The 24,119-nt window shown below is 43.9% G+C and overlaps 1 protein-coding gene across 1 annotated transcript in view; it reads left to right on the forward strand.

The window, feature by feature from the left end:
• Positions 1 to 1,685: 1,685 nt before the first annotated feature.
• LOC131949253 (uncharacterized) overlaps positions 1,686 to 24,119 on the forward strand; it is a 53,913-nt gene continuing 31,479 nt past the window's right edge. The window contains exon 1 of the mRNA XM_059311064.1: positions 1,686 to 3,696. Within this exon, the coding sequence (XP_059167047.1) occupies positions 1,686 to 3,696 (2,011 nt within the window). The remainder of the gene's footprint in view (positions 3,697 to 24,119) is intronic.

Below are 24,119 nucleotides of genomic sequence, written 5' to 3' on the forward strand. Positions count from 1 at the left end.
TGTGTTTGACTGATGCTGAATGTAACACCCCCTCGAGTTGATTACGGTTAAGGTTAACTGGGATAAACTTGAACCGTCCTATAACCCACCCCCCCCCCCCTCCCCCCACCCACCCACACATCTCTGGAGCTGGGATGAAAAGACCTGAGCTGACTTTAAGACCGGCTTGATGATGCTGTAAAGATGGCAGTCGGCATCACGTCTGGGAGACAGCATTCGTGTCTGCTACAGTTCACACCGCTGATGGCGTTTATAGGCAGGGGAAGTAACTGGAGGATGGTCTTATGGGCAGGGGACGTAACCGGAGGATGATCTTTTCCTGAGGGGAAAACAATGAACCCGCTGTCAACTGATTGAGACGTAGGGGCGGGCTGGGATGGGGGTAAACTGTCAAACTTTGGGGAGCAGGGGGGATGTCAAACTTTGTGGTAGGGGGGGGGGGGCTGTCGAACTTTGGGGTGGGGTGGAGGGTGCAAGAGAATGGGGTGTGAAACTCTGAGGGAGGTGGTAGATCTTGGGTATGAAACAGGGCAGACAACTGTCGACCCACACCATTAATGACAGGAGTAGACAAAGGAAGGACGGCCAAAGTCTGGAGCCTTGAATGACATGGCCAAGTTCTGGAGCCTTGAATGACATGGCCAAAGTCTGGGGCCTTGAATGACATGGCCAAGTTCTGGAGCCTTGAATGACATGGCCATGGTCTGGAGCCTTGAATGACATGGCCAAAGTCTGTAGCCTTGAATGACATGGCCAAAGTCTGGAGCCTTGAATGACATGGCCAAAGTTGACAGCGTCAATGACTATAGTCAAAAAGCCAGACACCCCCCCCCCTCCCCCTTAAAATACCACGAAGTTATACATACCAATCTAAAAAAAAAAACTGTTTCTCCTAATGAAAATTACTTTCAAACATACAAACTGTTTCGTCACACTCGACCCCCCCCCCCCCAGTCACATAGCGTCACAAAATCAGGCTCCTCTCCCCCAGGAGTGTGACGTCATTTATGATGGACCACCTCATTACATAAATCCCCGCCTTACTTACCTCTATCCTCAAGTTTATTACCTTGTAAAAAATATGGCGCAAATGATTGCGTTAGTTGACCCAATTAAGTCATAAAACACTGACTATCATCTACCGCTGACCTACAAAAAACTGGGTCACATAGTTTGACCGAAAAAAAAAACTGTACCGCCTTGAAGTCTAGGCGCAAGTCGACAGACATAAAATACGTTTCAAAAACTCATAAAAATGTCTCCAACTCCTTGCATAAAAATCCTCTGTTCGATCTAAGTAATATTTTTTTTACACTTTTTGTTTCAGGGTCTGGTAGAAGAGGCGTCACTTGTGGAGGTTATTTAGTCATGATTTACCATCGTGTGCTCCAAGTATAGCGCACCGGCTAGCAGAGGTACATGTCTGCAAGCATGGCTACATCTAGCACTGTGCTAGCGTTTATTGAATCTAGCACCTCGCTAGCTTTTATTGACAGCCCTCAAGTGCCAACACAAACACTTGTCTCAGCAGACGACGGCAACCTATGAGAGGAGCACCGGAAACACGACAGCAGACAAGAAGGTTCCCCCGAGCATACTCTCAAACACCCAAAGTGTTAAAGACACGGAGAACATAATCTCTGCGAGGCAGTAAATTAGCGGCAGGAGCAGACGGGTGTAACAATATGCACTGTGCTACCACTCGGTCCTGTTTCTACCACCACACGCCTAACAGATGTAGCTATTGCAATGTCAAGGTCAATCACTTACATATCTCCAGTGAGCAGTTCATCGCCAGTGTCCGTGGCTCTACAGAGTTCACCAACAAAAGTACAAATGTTACGGCCAGAACTGATGACGTAGTCCGCACATTTACACAAGGTGGAGGCCTGTGGACATTTGAGACATTTTTTACTTTTGCCAAATACATTTGCCACCATTTTAATTACAGCTATTGCTGTTTTTACATCGTGGGTATCAACGTGTCGAAAAACTGCAGTGAAGACGGCAATAACTCTGCACACGACGGCAATATATGTGCACACGACGGCAATAACTCTGCACACGACGGCAATATATGTGCACACGACGTTATCAAAGGCAAAAACAGATGCGTCCATGACGGCAATAAATGTACCTATGGCGGCAATAATTTTTCCGACGACGGCAATTACTGTGCCCACGGCGGCAATAACTGTGCCAACGACGGCAATAACTGTGCCAACGACGGCAATAAATATGATATCTGTGGTCACCGCCAAGAGATATCCCAGATTTATATCTGTATCTGCTGCTCATACTTTACAAGCCAGCGACAGACCCGCTGTCATCCTGTTGGAGGCCACGTTGTCTGTGATGCATGCCTAGACAAGTGGCCAGGATTTTTATGTCCGGTCTGTGACAATCTGGCCATTGTTTATGGCGCTCATCTCCAGACCTGGAGCGACCAATCAGAGCTCGCCCTTCGCCGTCTGCCGGGTTTATATGGGACAGAGGGACACGGGTCTCACTACACTAGCTGGCGGCTCTACGGCTCTCATCACACGACTTGGAAGCTGTACGGCTCTCATCACACTAGCTGGCAGCTGTACGGCTCTAACGGCTCTGACCACCCACCTAGGTACCGGCTGTACGGCTCTGACCACCCACCTAGGTACCGGCTGTACGGCTCTGACCACCCACCTTGGTACCGGCCACTACCTGCAGCTTCCAGTAACTCTGTGACTCGCCGCTTCCAACACTGGACTCTTTGTGGACGTGAGATGTGGCAGAGATATGCCACATGTCATGCCACTGTCACATGTCATGTCATATGGCATATCACTGTCACATCGCATGCCACTGACACATGGCATATAACTCTCACATGGCATATCACTGTCACATGTCATGTCATGTGTCATATCACTGCCACATGGCATAACAACACCAAATGGCATGTCGTTAGAGCCACCTTGGAAGATCATACAGTTACACTATTTCTGATTACATACAATCATGTGGTGACAACGTTACTGATTGTTTACAATCATCTCTTGAATATACTCTCGTGGTTTAGTAGAGATCACATGACTCGTCTATTTATAGCATCTACAAATTTGACTACAATGATAGACCAACAAACGGATCAGATCAAAGATCATCACTCAAACAGCACTGGTAGCGATATTTTTAGAACTTTGGAGTGTTGCTCACACCTAAATACACCTCACCAACTTAAACACTTAAACACACCTCACCAACTTAAACACATAAACACACCTCACCAACTTGAACACCTAAACACACCTCACCAACTTGAACACCTACACACATCTAACCAATCTAAACACCTAAACACACCTCACCAACCTGAACACCTAAATACACCCCATCAATCTAAACACTTAAACACACCCCACCAACGCGAACACGATCACCATCAACTAACACTCAGGGAGAAAGCTAAGGAGCCGTCCATCAAATTGTGCCTGAACAGGCATCAACAACATCTTAGCTCACGCCAACAACATCCTAGCTCACGCCAACATCTTAGCTCACGTCAAGATCCTGCAGGACGTCACCAATCTCTAAGCTCCCACCTAAGCTCCCACCTGTGGGTCATGAAACGACCGCTCATACTCTGCTCACTGCGCCTCACGCTCCTAATAAACATCTTGCTCACGTTTGGATTAACTTCTGCTCAAGGATTAACTGGTGAGTTCTTTTTTAACTATTGGTCAGTCCTGATCTATATCCTTTAGATACTGGTCAGTCGTGCTCTATATCCTACATGTACTGGTCACTATATTCTCATCAAAACCTTTAGATTTAAATGTAACCGTCCTTAAAGCAGTTTTCAACATCATCCTCCCATGTAAAACCTCACCCGGCCTCTGATTATGAGGAGTATAACATGCAGGACACCATTGTTTCTTCCATACTTTTTTTCTCGGGGGGGGGGGGGCACTTAAAATTTTCGTGGGGGCGCACACTGTTAAAATTCTATATTTTCTATATAAATTCCATTTCTTTGGGGGGGGGTAGACTTTTTTTCGGTTGTTGGGGGGGGGAGGGCAGATGAGATGCCTGAAAGAAACTCTACTGGAAACTTTGATCTGTATCCGTTAGTCTCAAGTTTGGTCAACATGAAATAACATGACAGTCCTACCCCCCCCCCCCATCCCCCCCCCCCCATCCCCCCCCCCCCAGCTACCCACCAATCTAACGAACTGTGTTGATCTAATTAATGAAATACAGTCACACGATACGTTTTACAACTTGATAATCATAGAGCTAGTGTTGTCTCGGTTTTGTGGTAAAAATAGACTTATATGGCAACATAAGATATTTTCAGTCAAGAAAAGTTATTGTATTTTTTCTTGTTTTATAAGTGAACAAATCTCTCTGTGTTAATACATATTTCTGGTAGTCTAAATTTAATTTGAAAATTTCTGCGTCAAGAAATTCCTCGATCTGACTAAACTAATAAAAGCTTGGAAGCAAATAGCAGAGGTCATATTTCATGATTTGACAGCAAAAGCTTCTCTTAGAGCCCGCCATCAGATTAAACCTAAACACATCCGCCAAGAGAAGCAACTCTAACAAAAAAGCAGTCAGGGGCAGATCAGCAAAACAAAACAGGGGCACACAACTGGCAAGACTAAGCTAGATTACAAATACTCTCGCGTGCCAGATGAATTCATTTTCTTTATTGAAAAACTTTTCAATTTGGGTGCGAGGCTAGACATCGGAGTTTCCGCGGAGCACGTATATTTTCCTGGGTCGTAGCGTGCAAGGGGCAATGATACATCACATATCTGTGTATTTGTCTGCCTTAACTCCCTCTAATACCTGGACGCTCTGTTAATACCTAGACGCATTTGCATAATCTGTTCGTGTCAAAATGTTTTCAGCCTAAATAATCACGTAGGACTTATTTTTTATCAATATTTTAACTTTGGGTTTTGTTTGGATTAAAAAGAGGAAATTTATTTTTTTAATTGGAAATTTAGCGAAAATATGCGGCATATTAAATTGTTTCGGAAGGCGGGGGTGGGGGGGGGGGGCATGAAACAGCGGGCGCCTATCTGCCTGTTTTAGGCTGGTGAGGAAGGGGGGGGGGGTGTAGTGTAAAGGTAGGCGGGGGGAACACGGTTAAATCACAACAAACTTACATAATATTAGGTTCGCTGTTGTTTGTTTGTTTTTTTACTTTTTCTTCTTCCCTACATGTGTATAGCGGAGTGGATTACCCTTAAATGTATTAAGTATTATGTTATGCGACACGTATTCTGACCTCAAACAGCTCTTCTTTCTTGATGTTCTTCCATACCGTTGTTCACGTAAAAAAAACATATCTTCTGTGTCACACACACACAGCCATATCCCACACATCCATATCCCACACACCCATATCCCACACATCCCATGCACCACACATCCCATGCACCACACAGCCATATCACACACACCTAATGCCCCACACACCCATATCCCACACAGCCATATCCCACACACCCATATCCCACACACCTAATGCCCCACACACCTAATGCCCCACACATCCCATGCACCACACACCCATATCCCACACACCTAATGCCCCACACACCTAATGCCCCACACACCCATATCCCACACAGCCATATCCCACACACCTAATGCCCCACACATCCCATGCACCACACAGCCATATCCCACACACCTAATGCCCCACACACCTAATGCCCCACACACCCATATCCCACACACCCATATCCCACACACCTAATGCCCCACACACCCATATCCCACACACCCATATCCCACACACCTAATGCCCCACACACCTAATGCCCCACACACCCATATCCCACACAGCCATATCCCACACACCCATATCCCACACACCCATATCCCACACACCCATATCCCACACACCTAATGCCCCACACATCCCATGCCACACACAGCCATATCCCACACACCCATATCCCACACAGCCATATCCCACACAGCCATATCCCACACAGCCATATCCCACACACCCATACACCACACAGCCATATCCCACACACCCATATCCCACACAGCCATATCCCACACAGCCATATCCCACACACCCATATCCCACACACCCATATCCCACACAGCCATATCCCACACATCCGTACCCCACACACCCATATCCTACAAACCCCACACACCACACACCCATGCCCCACACACCCCACACACCACTGTGTCCTCTAAAATTCCCACCACTGTCTAACCAAGCGTGACTCCAGGGATGGTCCGTTAAGCATGACTGACCCAATTATCCGTGTTCATTAAGTGAATCCAGATTCATTAACCAGACTTAATGTAATAAAACCATCGTATCTGGGGCCATTAAACTCGCTCCAATGGCCTCAAGGCCCACAACCCAGCTGTTCTCTTCTCTAGCATGGGTTACCTAACTTCTGGGTGGTCAAAACGTTACATGAATTGGTAAACTTTTGCAACAGACCATCAGAATAAAAGTTTATATGAATGGGTACACTTGTGCAACAGACCATCAGAATAAAAGTTTACATGAATGGGTACACTTGTGCAACAGACCATCAGAATAAAAGTTTATACGAATTGGTAAACTTTTGCAACACATGATCAGATTAAAAGCTAAATAGAAACAAGATCAAAAGTTACAATCCCCCAAAAATATTTGCAACTGCACTCATCCGTGACGAGATTATTCTGTACAGACTTTGAAATTGTTGTTGTTAATGATTTCACTAATTGCCACATTGTATCTGCCTACAAGCACAACACACTCTCAAACCACTCGGTCGCCTAGAACTCGTGTATACATTCGTGAGTCTCTGGCGAATGGGGTTCTACGGTGTCTCCTTCATTCATTCACTGAAACCCTGTCTCTTGGTTGGTTTATCATATATCTAGATGTCGTTAAATGCCCTTCTGTATCTCGATAAACATTCTCATACGCATTCATTCACATGCATATATATATATATATATATATATATATATATATATATATATATATATATATATATATATATATATATATATATATATATATATATATATATATATATATATATATATATATATATATATATATATATATATATATATACTTTGGCAACTAAATATAAACTCTGCCAAGTATGTATGTTTCAGTGTCGAGTCTATATTTAACTGTCAAGTTTGTATTAAACTTTGTCAAGACCGTGTTAAACTTTTCCAAGTCTGTATTAAACTTACCAAGTCTGCATTTAACTTTACCAAGTCTGTATTTAACTTTACCAAGTCTGTATTAAACTTTACCAAGTCTGCTGTATTAAACTTTACCAAGTCTGCTGTATTAAACTTTACCAAGTCTGCATTAAACTTTACCAAGTCTGCATTAAACTTTACCAAGTCTGCATTTAACTTTACCAAGTCTGTATTAAACTTTACCAAGTCTGCATTAAACTTTACCAAGTCTGTATTAAACTTTACCAAGTCTCTGTTAAACTTTACCAAGTCTGTATTAAACTTTACCAAGTCTGCATTTAACTTTACCAAGTCTGTATTAAACTTTACCAAGTCTGCATTAAACTTTACCAAGTCTGTATTAAACTTTACCAAGTCTCTGTTAAACTTTACCAAGTCTGCATTAAACTTTACCAAGTCTGTATTAAACTTTACCAAGTCTGTATTAAACTTTACCAAGTCTGTATTAAACTTTACCAAGTCTCTATTAAACTTGCCAATCTCGGCTTTCTATAAATAGCCCAGACAATCCAGTTGATACATCGGATGACAAGCACCCCCTCACCCTAACCCTGACTCAGATTTTTTGCCCCCCCCCCCCCCGACCGTATTCTCTCGTCCTACCGGAAGGTCCTCTGTGTCCTCCCGTCCTCCCCGGATCATCTCCCTAGGACACCGTACCTGAAGAATGTTTAAAGCCCCGTTCGAGATGACGCCAGCGCCCGCGCCCTACGGGAGACGCCGCGGGGGGCGCGGCTCCATTCACCGGCTCGCCACCGGGCCGGACGTGTGATGCTCTTTTCCTCCCTCCCCTCCATATTTTTCTCTGTGTTTCCACAACAGCCGGCCTTTGTGTCGGCCCGGGGGTCTCCGTCCCTCCCCTGGTCCGCGCCGAGCGTCTAGTGCCCGGCCGTTGTCAAGATTTCAATATGGAAGAGAAGGCTACAAGTTAATGCCTTCCCCGTGCTTCACACACGATCCACGCTTCAGCGACCACCAGACCTGAACACGCTACAAAAAAAAAATACACCGCCCCCCTCTCTCAATAACAAGACAAGATATTAATATGTTAGGACAGAGAACTCTTGGTGGTAGGAAATGACAAAGATGAACAACCCCCTGACACTAAACTGAATCTAAACGAATGGGTCTCAACATATTTAGACCAAGTGCACTAGACGCGGTAACCCTAACCCTAAACATTCTTGACATTTTTCTCGCTATTAACCTCAAATAGACCTCACAAAAACTATTTTCTCAAACAAACTATGGCAGACACGGATAACCTCCCCTTCTCCCCCACCCCCCACCCCTCCCAGCCCACCCCCTGCTGTTTGCGACTGTTGACTGCAAACTTAGAACCGTTGACACGACCCCGTCAATGGGAGATGGTTATCTCTAGGTCACGTGGTTCCCGACTCCCCCCCCCCCCCCAAGTGCATCCCCATCCTATTTCCCATGCTGACAACTTTCTGTCAATCTAAACATTGACATGCCGACTAGCTGTCAATCTAAACACGAACTGACATGGCGACTAGCTGTCAATCTAAACACTGACATGCCGACTAGATGTCAATCTAAACATTGACATGCCGACTAGCTGTCAATCTAAACACGAACTGACATGGCGACTAGCTGTCGATCTAAATATTGACATGCCGACTAGCTGTCAATCTAAACACGAACTGACATGGCGACTAGCTGTCAATCTAAACACGAACTGACATGGCGACTAGCTGTCAATCTAAATACTGACATGCCGACTAGCTGTCAATCTAAACACTGACATGCCGACTAGCTGTCAATCTAAATACTGACATGCCGACTAGCTGTCAATCTAAACACTGACATGCCGACTAGCTGTCAATCTAAACACGAACTGACATGGCGACTAGCTGTCAATCTAAACACTGTCATGCCGACTGGTTGTCAATCTAAACATTGACATGCCAACTAGCTGTCAATCTAAATACTGACATGCCGACTAGCTGTCAATCTAAACACTGACATGCCGACTAGCTGTCAATCTAAACACTGTCATGCCGACTAGCTGTCAATTTAAAAACTGACATGCCGACTAGCTGTCAATCTAACCACGAACTGACATGGCGACTAGCTGTCAATCTAAACACTGACATGCCGACTAGCTGTCAATCTAAACACTGTCATGTCGACTAGCTGTCAATCTAAACACTGACATGCCGACTAGCTGTCAATTTAAAAACTGACATGTCGACTAGCTGTCAATCTAAACACTGACATGCCGACTAGCTGTCAATTTAAAAACTGACATGTCGACTAGCTGTCAATCTAAAAACTGACATGTCGACTAGCTGTCAATCTAAAAACTGACATGTCGACTAGCTGTCAATCTAAACACTGTCATGTCGACTAGCTGTCAATCTAAAAACTGACATGTCGACTAGCTGTCAATCTAAACACTGACATGTCGACTAGCTGTCAATCTAAAAACTGACATGTCGACTAGCTGTCAATCTAAACACTGACATGTCGACTAGCTGTCAATCTAATCACAAATGACGTGAGATCTTTCTGTTTGTCCCATTCATTGTATACAATGTGATAGACTAGGTCTAGCACGATCTAGTTGGATCAGCTAAATTAGCTCTATCACTAAGGCTACACACAAGAGACTAGCGTTACTGTTGACTTCTATCTACATTACATAGACTATAGTATAGATATCACTGAAGTCTATCTACATTACATGGACTAGAGATATCATTGAAAATATCAAAAATACGTTAACTGGCGAGAATATCAAAATTACATTGACCTATGGATCCCATCAAATAAATCACGTAGACGTCTATGGGATCCCATCAAACAAATCACGTAGACGTCTATGGGATCCCATCAAACAAATCACGTAGACGTCTATGGGATCCCATCAAACAAATCACGTAGGCCTCTAGCTATGGGATCCCATCAAACAAATCACGTAGACGTCTATGGGATCCCATCAAACAAATCACGTAGGCCTCTAGCTATGGGATCCCATCAAACAAATCACGTAGACGTCTATGGGATCCCATCAAACAAATCACGTAGGCCTCTAGCTATGGGATCCCATCAAACAAATCACGTAGACGTCTATGGGATCCCATCAAACAAATCACGTAGACCACTAGCTATGGGATCCCATCAAACAAATCACGTAGACGTCTATGGGATCCCATCAAACAAATCACGTAGACGTCTATGGGATCCCATCAAACAAATCACGTAGGCCTCTAGCTATGGGATCCCATCAAACAAATCACGTAGACGTCTATGGGATCCCATCAAACAAATCACGTAGGCCTCTAGCTATGGGATCCCATCAAACAAATCACGTAGACGTCTATGGGATCCCATCAAACAAATCACGTAGACGTCTATGGGATCCCATCAAACAAATCACGTAGACCTCTAGCTATGGGATCCCATCAAACAAATCACGTAGACGTCTATGGGATCCCATCAAACAAATCACGTAGACGTCTATGGGATCCCATCAAACAAATCACGTAGACGTCTGGCTATGGGATCCCATCAAACAAATCACGTAGACCTCTAACTATGGGATCCTATCAAACAAATCACGTAGACGTCTATGGGATCCCATCAAACAAATCACCTAGACGTCTAGCTATGGGATCCCATCAAACAAATCACGTAGACCTCTAGCTATGGGATCCCATCAAACAAATCACGTAGACCTCTAACTATGGGATCCCATCAAACAAATCACGTAGACCTCTAGCTATGGGATCCCATCAAACAAATCACGTAGACGTCTATGGGATCCCATCAAACAAATCACGTAGACCTCTAACTATGGGATCCCATCAAACAAATCACGTAGACCTCTGGCTATGGATCCCATCAAACAAATCACGTAGACCTCTAACTATGGGATCCCATCAAACAAATCACGTAGACCTCTAACTATGGGATCCCATCAAACAAATCACGTAGACCTCTGGCTATGGGATCCCATCAAACAAATCACGTAGACCTCTAGCTATGGGATCCCATCAAACAAATCACGTAGACCTCTAGCTATGGGATCCCATCAAACAAATCACGTAGACGTCTATGGGATCCCATCAAACAAATCACGTAGACCTCTGGCTATGGGATCCCATCAAACAAATCACGTAGACCTCTAGCTATGGGATCCCATCAAACAAATCACGTAGACCTCTAACTATGGGATCCCATCAAACAAATCACGTAGACCTCTAGCTATGGGATCCCATCAAACAAATCACGTTGACCTCTAGCTATGGGATCCCATCAAACAAATCACGTAGACGTCTATGGGATCCCATCAAACAAATCACGTAGGCCTCTAGCTATGGGATCCCATCAAACAAATCACGTAGACCTCTAGCTATGGGATCCCATCAAACAAATCACGTAGACCTCTAGCTATGGGATCCCATCAAACAAATCACGTAGACGTCTATGGGATCCCATCAAATAAATCACGTAGACCTCTAACTATGGGATCCCATCAAACAAATCACATAGACCTCTATGGGATCCCATCAAACAAATCACGTAGACCTCTAGCTATGGGATCCCATCAAACAAATCACGTAGACGTCTATGGGATCCCATCAAACAAATCACGTAGACCTCTAACTATGGGATCCCATCAAACAAATCACGTAGACGTCTATGGGATCCCATCAAACAAATCACGTAGACCTCTAACTATGGGATCCCATCAAACAAATCACGTAGACGTCTATGAGATCCCATCAAACAAATCTCTGTTTAATTTTCCAACAAAGCAAGGTCAAGACGACCTCGGAAAATCGCTGTTAAGTGCTAAGGTTAAATGGCCACTTCAAGCTACAAATAGTGTAAAAAAAAATCGATAACCATAATTGAAAGGGTCCAATTAATCACCTCACATGATAAACAAACACCTTCCAACGACAACATCACCTTTAACCCTACACCACACTCGACACCATTTGGACTTTCAGTAACCAATGACGTGATTAATCTCACACTTTTCCTCACCCCCCCCCTCCCCCCACCTCACCCGACTACACCATAGTCACGTGACCTACACCAAAACACATTTCAATTCAAAGTTAAATCTTCAAGTTTTTCTTTCATATTCCCTCAGTGGTCTCAGTCTACCGCCCCTTATCTGATAGCCAGGAAATAGAGTTGAAATCGGCGAGGTAAAAATAGATGGTTTCAATGTTGCCAATATAGATAGCCTAATGTAACGCGGTCAACATCCAACTCAACTTAAATACCTGTACCCTCCTAGACCTCCCCCCCCCCCCACTACTTTAGGGTCACGAGTTGTAGAGCCCCACCCCTACCCCGCCCTCACCGTACACTAGCGAGCAATGGTCCCTAAGTTTCTGGTATCTTATCGCTAAATCAACAAAACAGATCAAGACGGAGGTGGCCATTAGATAATACCATGATACACGCCAATTACTGGCGGCGGTTCGCAGGGGGCGTCAGGGGCTGGGTGGGGGTTGGGTGGGGGTTGGGTGGGGCGCCTGCCTGTGCCGTTGCTGTGTACCGAGAGTCAAGTGCCAGTCTATGGGATCTTGACTGCGGCGTCAGCGTGTATGGGTAGTGGCGTCAGTCTGTTCTCTGCCAGCGTCTGTCTGTATGACTGCAAGAGTCTATATGACTGCTAGCGTCTGTCTGTATGACTGCAAGAGTCTATATGACTGCTAGCGTCTGTATGACTGCTAGCGTCTGTCTATATGAGTGCTAGCGTCTGTATGACTGCTAGCGTCTGTATGACTGCTAGCGTCTGTATGATTGCTAGCGTCTGTATGACTGCTAGCGTCTGTTATACTGCAAGAGTCTATATGACTGCTAGCGTCTGTTATACTGCTAGAGTCTATATGACTGCTAGCGTCTATATGACTGCTAGCGTCTGTATAACTGCTCGCGTCTCTCTGTATGACTGCTAGCGTCTGTATGACTGCTAGCGTCTGTCCGTATGACTGCTAGCGTCTGTATAACTGCTCGCGTCTCTCTGTATGACTGCTAGCGTCTGTATGACTGCTAGAGTCTATATGACTGCTAGCGTCTGTATGAATGCTAGCGTCTCTCTGTATGACTGCTAGCGTCTGTCTGTATGACTTTTAGCGTCTGTCTGTATGATTGCTAGCGTCTGTATGACTGCTAGCGTCTGTCTGTATGACTGCTAGCGTCTGTATGACTGCTAGCGTCTGTATGACTGCTAGCGTCTGTATGACTGCTAGCGTCTGTCTATATGACTGCTAGCGTCTTTCTATATGACTGCTAGCGTCTGTATGACTGCCAGCGTCTGTATGACTGCTAGCGTCTGTATGACTGCTAGCGTCTGTCTATATGACTGCTAGTGTCTGTATGACTGCTAGCGTCTGTCTATATGACTGTTAGCGTCAGTCTGTATGACAGTTAGCGTCTGTCTGTATGACAGTTAGCGTCTGTCTGTATGACTGCTAGCGTCTGTATGACTGCTAGCGTCTGTCCGTATGACTGCTAGCGTCTGTCTGTATGACTGCTAGCGTCTGTCTGTATGACTGCTAGCGTCTGTATGACTGCTAGCGTCTGTATGACTGCTAGCGTCTGTATGACTGCTAGCGTCTGTCTGTATGACTGCTAGTGTCTGTATGACTGCTAACGTCTGTCCATATGATTGCTAGCGTCTGTCTAAATGGCTGCCAGCATCTGTCCGTATGACTGCTAGCGTCTCTCCGTATGACTGCCAGCGTATGTATGACTGCTACTCAGTCTGTATAAATGCAAATGATCATGACGTCACTTAAGCTCCTCGTTAATTGAACTTGTCCCGTAAAGATCCACATTCCCTCCATCCTTACCCACCGCATTTAGCAATGAACTTTCACAGATATTTGAAAACAAGTTACATAGGAGCTAGTTTTCAGTGGGGGGAAAAGAAATGTATCTGACTGTAAAAGACTCCCCCCCCCCCCTTTTCCACGCCCCAACTTTCCCAGTAAAATAAACCAATTAAAACAAAAAAAACTTAGGTAGCTTTCAGATGACGGCAACGTGACGTCTGCACACCTCGCGCCGATTTATAAAAGCAAAAAAAATCAATTCTCAGATAAATCTCGTTATCTCTCGCCTGATCTAGCGCCGTGGTCCAACACGTTTTTTTCTCGGCTTCAATACCAGCCGTTTAACAAATAGCAGCGGTTGAACAGCTCTTCAAAACACTCTAGAAACATCCAGATCTTTTTCACACCTTCCACTCCCACTTGAGGCTAGGATGGCAATTATTTGATTTGACGAAACCAATTGAAATGTTGCCGGGCCGGCGCTCTGAGACTCAGGGCAACTCAACTATGCCGCGCGGCAACTCAACTATGTGACTGCCGGCAACCCAACTATGCCGGGCGGCAACCCAACTATGCCGGGCGGCAACTATGTGACGGGCGGCAACCCAACTATGCCAGGCGGCAACTATGTGACGGGCGGCAACCCAACTATGCCAGGCGGCAACCCAACTATGCCGGGCGGCAACCCAACTATGCCGGGCGGCAACCCAACTATGCCGGGCGGCAACCCAACTATGCCGGGCGGCAACCCAACTATGCCGGGCGGCAACTATGTGACGGGCGGCAACTCAACTATGCCGGGCGGCAACTCAACTATGCCGGGCGGCAACCCAACTATGCCGGGCGGCAACTCAACTATGACTGGCGGCAACCCAACGGGTCACCTACTTTAATTCTGATGGTTAATCTACGTTAAACCTTCAGGTCGAGGAATATCAACAAGTACAACTTTTCCTGTAGGGGAAAAACAGCACAGGAAAAAAAGTCACATAAATAAAGTTATAGGAAAAAAGTCACAAGAAAGAAAGTCATAGGAAAAAAGTCGTAGGAAAAAAAGTCACAAAAAATTAAGTCATAGGAAAAAAAGTCACATAAATAACGTTATAAGAAAAAAGGCACAAGAAAGAAAGTCACCATTGACATTTTTAAACAAAATTTTTACAATTCTCGACAAGTAAATCAAATAAATCAAATTTCCTATATGACTTTTTCCGTGTGTCTTTTTTTTCGCTCACACTTTTCCCAACCATACAGTAGCGTAGCGAGGGGGGGGGGGGCGAGGGGGGACATATGTCCCCGGGCGCCGACCTTAGGGGGCGCCAAAATGGGTTGGAAAAATAATTTGAAAGGTTGAGGGGATGCAAATTGAAAGTTTGAGGGGGGGTGCAAATCGAATAGTTTGTCCCCGGGCGCCGGGAGGGTCGCTACGCCTCTGCAACCACACGTCCTACCCCCCCCCCCCCCCCTCTCACTCTCCTCCGTCATCCCTATCTCTCTCTCTCTCTGTAACCGTTTTACCACCGTCCGTTAATTTCTTAGAGTTTCTACCCGCAACATCGTCCCTACCAGGACTGACTTACAAAGATCGGCTCCACCTTACAGTATATACATACAACATAGAATGCATGTATCCGTGTATCCATGTATCCGTGTATCCGTGTATCCGTGTAGCCTCCTCTCATCTCGTATACAAGAAAAGATCGTCTTAAAGTTCCCCCCCCCCTCAATCCTCCCCGAGCGCCCCGCCCAAGTAATCAATATGGCCGCCCCGCCACTTGACACTAATATATGTCACACTGGCGTGTTTGGGTGATTGATTAGCTCTAGCGTCAGTTAGAAATACCACCAATTGATTAGCTCTACCGGCAGTTAGAGAAACCACCAATTGATTAGCTCTAGCGGCAGTTAAAGAAACCACCAATTGATTAGCTCTAGCGTCAGTTAGAGAAACCACCAATTGATTGGCTCTAGCGTCAGTTAGAGAAACCACCAATTGATTAGCCCTAGCGTCAGTTAGAAATACCACCAATTGATTAGCTCTACCGGCAGTTAGAGAAACCACAAATTGATTAGCTCTAGCGGCAGTTAAAGAAACCACCAATTGATTAGCTCTAGCGTCAGTTAGAGAAACCACCAATTGATTAGCTATACCGGCAGTTAGAGAAACCACAAATTGATTAGCTCTAGCGTCAGTTAGAGAAACCACCAATTGATTAGCTCTAGCGTCAGTTAGAGAAACCACCAATTGATTCGCTCTAGCGTCAGTTAGAGAAACCACCAATTGATTCGCTCTAGCGTCAGTTAGAGAAACCACCAATTAATTAGCTCTAGCGGCAGTTAAAGAAACCACCAATTGATTAGCTCTAGCGTCAGTTAGAGAAACCACCAATTGATTGGCTCTAGCGTCAGTTAGAGAAACCACCAATTGATTAGCCCTAGCGTCAGTTAGAAATACCACCAATTGATTAGCTCTACCGGCAGTTAGAGAAACCACCAATTGATTAGCTCTAGCGGCAGTTAAAGAAACCACCAATTGATTAGCTCTAGCGTCAGTTAGAGAAACCACCAATTGATTAGCTCTACCGGCAGTTAGAGAAACCACAAATTGATTAGCTCTAGCGTCAGTTAGAGAAACCACCAATTGATTAGCTCTAGCGTCAGTTAGAGAAACCACCAATTGATTCGCTCTAGCGTCAGTTAGAGAAATCACCAATTGATTAGCTCTACCGGCAGTTAGAGAAACCACAAATTGATTAGCTCTAGCGGCAGTTAGAGAAACCACCAATTGATTAGCTCTACCGGCAGTTAGAGAAACCACCAATTGATTAGTTCTAGCGTCACTTAGCTCACTAACTGATTAATTGGGACCGCGTGGCCTAAGCGGTAGAGCGCTAGGCTGCTAACCTGAAGTCTCTAGGTCGAATCCGGGTTTAAGTGAATAGAACGTCCCTGAGTCCACCCAGTTGTGATGGGTACCTAACCAATATTAGGTACAGTAAAGGCGACTGGGCAAAGTGCCGACCTTCACTTCGTAGCAAGGTCAAGAAACTTCGTCTCCCCAATGGATCGCTAGGTCTAAAGAGAATATATTCATATATAAGTAATATGTTAAATATGTCGAATTTTACTTTTTGATTAATATAGGTTGTGTTCATGTTTTAATAATTTGTTTAGACTTTACATATTGCGTAACTTCAAATTTACTATCGCGAAAGATAGGGGGTGTTAGGGTGAGGGTGGAGAATACTTCAAATTTAAAAACCAACATAGACAAGTTTATTTTACGTTTTATAAACATTAACATCTTATATAACGTGCTTAGTAAATAAATAAATTAATGTCTACGTAATTTACAATATAGGAATGGCTACAACAGTATAATGACTGTCCCATCAAGGAATAGCTACAACAGTATAATGACCTCCCCATTAAGAAATCGTTAAAAACAGTGTAATGACCGCCCCATTTAGAAATCGTTACCACAGTGTAATGACCCCCTCATAAAGAAATCGTTAAAACAGTGTAATGACCGCCACATTAAGAAATCGCTACAACAGTATAATGACCGCCCCATTAAGAAATCGCTACAACAGTGTAATGACCGCCCCATTAAGAAATCGTTAAAACAGTGTAATGACCGCCCCATTAAGAAATCGCTACAACAGTATAATGACCGCCCCATTAAGAAATCGCTACAACAGTGTAATGACCGCCACATTAAGAAATGGCTACAACAGTGTAATGACCGCCACATTAAGAAATGGCTACAACAGTGTAATGACCGCCCCATTAAGAAATCGCTACAACAGTATAATGACCGCCCCATTAAGAAATCGCTACAACAGTGTAATGACCGCCACATTAAGAAATGGCTACAACAGTGTAATGACCGCCACATTAAGAAATGGCTACAACAGTGTAATGACCGCCACATTAAGAAATGGCTACAACAGTGTAATGACTGTCCCATTAAGAAATGGCTGTACCAGTTATCACACACAGCTACCCCATTAAGAAACAGCTCACCAACAGTATCTCGTCCCCCCCCCCCCCCCCCCCCATTCCAACAAGATTTACGTACTGGGCTAGTGGGTTACTTCCCTGCTCCGATGACGTCAGATGTTTATGTCTCGGCCGGCTCGTAACAAGCCAGCGGGTCGGATACTAGTCACAAGTAGGTCAGTGTGTGACATCATGATGTTTGTGAGGTTTGAAATGTTGACATCGTGATGTTTGTGAGGTTTGAAATGTTGACATCTTGATATCTGAGAGGTTTGAAATGTTGACATCCTGATGTCTGTGAGGTTTGAAATGTTGACCTCATGATGTGTGTGAGGTTTGAAATGTTAACATCTTGATATCTGTGAGGTTTGAAATGTTGACATCTTGATATCTGAGAGGTTTGAAATGTTGACATCCTGATGTCTGTGAGGTTTGAAATGTTGACATCTTGATATCTGAGAGGTTTGAAATGTTGACATCGTGATGTGTGTGAGGTTTGAAATGTTGACATCTTGATGTTTGTGAGGTTTGAAATGTTGACCTCATGATGTTTGTGAGGTTTGAAATGTTGACATCTTGATGTTTGTGAGGTTTGAAATGTTGACATCGTGATGTGTGTGAGGTTTGAAATGTTGACATGATATCTGAGAGGTTTGAAATGTTGACATCCTGATGTCTGTGAGGTTTGAAATGTTGACCTCATGATGTTTGTGAGGTTTGAAATGTTGACATCTTGATATCTGAGAGGTTTGAAATGTTGACATCCTGATGTCTGTGAGGTTTGAAATGTTGACATCTTGATGTTTGTGAGGTTTGAAATGTTGACATCCTGACGTCTGTGAGGTTTGAAATGTTGACATCGTGATGTGTGTGAGGTTTGAAATGTTAACATCTTGATGTCTGAGGTTTGAAATGTTGACATCGTGATGTCTGTGAATCAAGAAATGTTGACATTATGATCAGTGTTTCTTCCAGACTTTTTTCTCCGGGGGGGGGGGGACTTGAAATTTTCGGGGGAGCGGTAGACTTTCTTCGCGGGGAGGGGGGGGGGCGGACACTGTTAAAATTATATATTTTCTATATAAATTATATAAATTTCATTTCGTTCGGGGGGGGGGGGGGGGGGGGGGAGCGGTAAAAAAATTTCGGGGGGGGGGGGGGGGAACCCCCCGAAGAGATGCCTGGAAGAAACTCTGATTATGATATTTATGGGGCTTGATATGTTAACATCGTGATGTCTGTGAGGTTTGAAATGTTGACATCGTGATGTTCGTGCGGCTTGAAATGTTGACATCATGATGTTCGTGCGGCTTGAAATGTTGATTTCGTGATGTCTGTGAGGTTTGAAATGTTGACTATGTGATGCCCAAAACGTTTACGTGATGAGTTACCTCCTAATGTCTAGGTTCTTGAAATCTTGACTGGACGTCTATGAGGCCTGAAATCTTGACTGGACGTCTATGAGGCCTGAAATCTTGACTGGACGTTTTATAAATTATCAACTAAAGACTTGACCCATACTCTCATCCCGCTATGAGCACCACTAAAAGACGGACTGGTACGGGTTCGAAACCAACTCGGAAACTCATCAAGAGCATAATGACGTCAGTTAACTGTTTTTTTCAAGCATTGATCGGACGAGATAACTCAATAAATTTTAATTAGCCTAATCAAGAATGACATGCTGTGTATTTAACGACAATGGATAGCTTGATTCTATTGTTGGTGTGTGTGTGTGTGTGTGGCTAGTTGTCACATTCTCCAGTAGACGAGTTACAACTCTCGACGCCATCTTCAACAAGCATCCAATCATCTTCAACAAGCACTAAATCATTTCTGTTTTATGCTCTGCGCTGGAGTAAATTTCCGTTCAAGAGATTGACCAATCATGAGTGAGTGTTGACACGTGACCGCCATAAGCACGTGACTGATAACCAGCAGATATTCCCGCTCACCTTGGGAGTACTTAGATGGAAACAGTAGCCCCAACCCAACCCTCAACTAACCAAGTTGAACCACCTAACCCCACCCTCATCTAACCGAGTTGAACCACGGGCATAAATTTACGCGACTATTAAAACGACGAGTTATTTTATTGCTGACGTCACCTAAGTTAATCGGCTTTGATGAACGACTTCCTCAAGTGTCTCTCTACGGCTGATACTGATTTAAAAACTAGGTCAACATTCATTAGGAGAACAGCTGTCTGTTCATTAACGAGATACTCAAATGTTTCTTGTTTAGTGGTAATGTCTCAATATTTCTTGTTTCGTGGTAATAAACATCGCAGTGCAATCTTTCACGGCATATCGCCTACATATATATATATATATATATATATATATATATATATATATATATATATATATATATATATATATATATATATATATATATATATATATATTTATTTATTTATTTATTTATTTATTTATATATTTATATATATTTATATATTTATATATATATATATGTATATGCCCGGAATATCCCCTACACATACAGATATATATATATATATATATATATATATATATATATATATATATATATATATATATATATATATATGTATATATATTTATATATATCCCGCTATATCCCGACATACATCTTCATATTCCCCACCCCACAGGCTTGTGATGACCACCCCCAGTACACCCACTCTGCCTAAAGTTTACCTCGGTTTTTTTTTACCAACCTTTACAACCCGTATCACGTGATCTTAGTTATGTAAACTTACGGCGAATGTGTAACACCGGGGGGGGGGAAGTGGCGGCGTGGTATCAAATTTTCAAAGACGTTTTTCCACCCATCAGACTTGACTTGACTAAACGCATCAAAATGTGGTCACTATTTTTAACACTTCCATTGCCTAAGGCAAACACACGGCAGTAGACAAAACTTCCGTACCGGAGTTTAATTAGAAAATACATTTCCAAAAATAGAATGGGGGAAATCCAAAAGCATTGACTCTCAGTACACAATTGGCTTTTAACCATACCACGCAATGGCAAAAAGAATTTGGGTTTATATATATATATATATATATATATATATATATATATATATATATATATATATATATATATATATATATATATATACACTTCACCCATAACTTCACCCCTACCCACGTGAGTAGACCTAGTACTCCCACCAAGACCCACCCCACAGCCCCACCCCCACAACTCTGTGAGTAGACTTAGTACTCCCACGAAGCCCCCCACCTCCCCCATGCGAGAAGACCTAGCACCCCTACCCCCACCCCCCACCCTGTGAGCAGACAAATTAACTCCCACGTGCCCCCCCCCCCCCACCCATGTGAGTAGACCTAGTACTCCCACCAAGCCCCAACCCCCCCCCCCCCACTCCCCCCCCCCCCTGTGAGTAGACCCTGTACTCCCAGACATGCCCCCTGTCTCCAGCATTAAGTACTTGTTGTCAGACGTCACCCAGATTACAGAGATCATAAATCAACGTTTTGGTCGTCTGCTTCACCGCCAGGGACCTCTGTAATCCGGGGCGGGGCGGGCCAGCTGTAATTAAAATTATTGTACGTACCTGGCGGATAATCCCCACAACCAAAATATGTATGGAGTGCTGGTCTGCTTCCTACAGGAGAACTATAATTGTGCAAGCTATATATATATATATATATATATATATATATATATATATATATATATATATATATATATATATATATAAAGAGAGAGAAAGAATGAAAAAAAAAACAACGACCGATGCAGAAGAAGATATTTAATTAAAATATCCGCCATCCGCCCTATCTTTAGCGTCACGATCCCCGCCCCCCACACCCTTCCTACCCCCACCTTAACCCTAGCGTCATGACTCTGACCTCCCCCCACCCCTCCTGTTTGACTCCCCTGACCAGTCCCCCATTGTGAGCGCCTAGATAAACACTTCATTAAACGGTACCGGCATTTGCCGGCACGGACTGTACGGCCCGCGCTTTAACCGGCACTGACATTTCCTTTAAGCCGGATTAAGCTCTTGTTTGAAGTATTTAACCCTAATCCACGAGTACGGAGCAACTTGAAGTGGCCGCCGTCCAGCTAACAAAACTGTTTGCCTAACTGACCACTTGTTGGCCACTGGACACAAGGCGGGCGATCTCAGTCAACAAAGTCAGCTTAAAGTCAACTCCAGTCAAGACAACTTAAATAGACACGTTTTAACTCTCTTAGTGGGTGGGGTTTACCCGGGACCTCCACACACGGCGGGGGGGGGGGGGGGGGGGGGTAACGTGGGAGGTCCGTCTGTGTTGTATGTCCACCTCACCCCCCCCCCCCAAAAACAAATGTCCACTTCACCACACTAAACAAATGTCCACCTCACCCCACTAAACAAATGTCCACCTCACCACACTAAACAAATGTCCACCTCACCACACTAAACAAATGTCCACCTCACCACACTAAACAAATGTCCACCTCACCACACTAAACAAATGTCCACCTCACCACACTAAACAAATGTCCACCTCACCCCACTAAACAAATGTCCACCTCACCACACTAAACAAATGTCCACCTCACCACACTAAACAAATGTCCACCTCACCCCACTAAACAAATGTCCACCTCACCCCCCTAAACAAATGTCCACCTCACCACACTAAACAAATGTCCACCTCACCCCACTAAACACATGTCCACCTCACCACACTAAACAAATGTCCACCTCACCACACTAAACAAATGTCCACCTCACCCCACTAAACAAATGTCCACCAAACTAAACAAATGTCCACCTCACCCCACTAAACAAATGTCCACCCACCCCACTAAACAAATGTCCACCAAACTAAACAAATGTCCACCTCACCCCACTAAACAAATGTCCACCCACCCCACTAAACAAATGTCCACCTCACCCCACTAAACAAATGTCCACCCCACTAAACAAACGTCCACCTCACCACACAATTTAATGTCACATCCACGCTGAGGTATTTATCTCACTAAACGAGTTGACCTCTCTTGTGACACGAATTAGTAAGTTGTATTACAACATGACAGCCCAATTAATGTGTCATTTATCAACTCAGTAGTTACATCCCTTGTATGACCCGAGAGTTGCTGTTCTTTGTGTCCTTAAGAACCAGTTCCTCAAATTACGGGCCTTATCTATCATTTACAGAACCCACACAATTGTCACAAAACTTTCTCAACGTTTCCGTCGCAATTTTTGTGAGTGAAACTTTACTTGGACCATAAGAAACTTTACTTGGACCATAAGAAACTTTACTTGGACCATAAGAAACTTTACTTGGACCATAAGAAACTTTACTTGGACCATAAGAAACTTTACTTGGACCATAAGAAACTTTACTTGGACCATAAGAAACTTGGACCATAAGAAACTTTACTTGGACTATAAGAAACTTTACTTGGACCATAAGAAAATTTACTTGGACCAAAAGAAACTTTACTAGACCATAAGAAACTTTACTTGGACCATAAGAAACTTTACTTGGACCATAAGAAACTTTACTAGACCATAAGAAACTTTACTAGACCATAAGAAACTTTACTTGGGTTCTTCGAAACTTTACCTGGGCCCTCCAAAACTTAACTAAGAAGAAACTTGACTTGGTACATAAGTAACTTTACTTTGACCAAAAGAACCTTGATCAGCATTCTACCCCCTCCCTCCATCTTCCACCCACAAAATATCTACATACCTCTTTATATGCATTTAAATACAAACATATACATACATTTGTCTGAAAATATGTTATTTATACTCATCTATATGCGTGTATTTTGTACACATCAATATGCAAATAGATCTGTCTGCACCTTAAAAATATTATTTCTTTTTATTACATTCGGCTACAACAGCATCTCTTACTACAGCCCATCTAGCACCCCGCCACTACAGCCCATCTAGCACCCAGCCACTACAGCCCATCTAGCACCCAGCCACTACAGCCCATTTAGCACCCAGCCACTACAGCCCCATCTAGCACCCCGCCACTACAGCCCATTTAGCACCCAGCCACTACAGCCCATCTAGCACCCCGCC

The sequence above is a fragment of the Physella acuta genome, unplaced genomic scaffold (genome assembly GCF_028476545.2).
Source record: "Physella acuta isolate Inbredline_101_S28 unplaced genomic scaffold, ASM2847654v3 ptg000680l, whole genome shotgun sequence".
In the NCBI taxonomy this organism is placed as follows: domain Eukaryota; kingdom Metazoa; phylum Mollusca; class Gastropoda; family Physidae; genus Physella; species Physella acuta.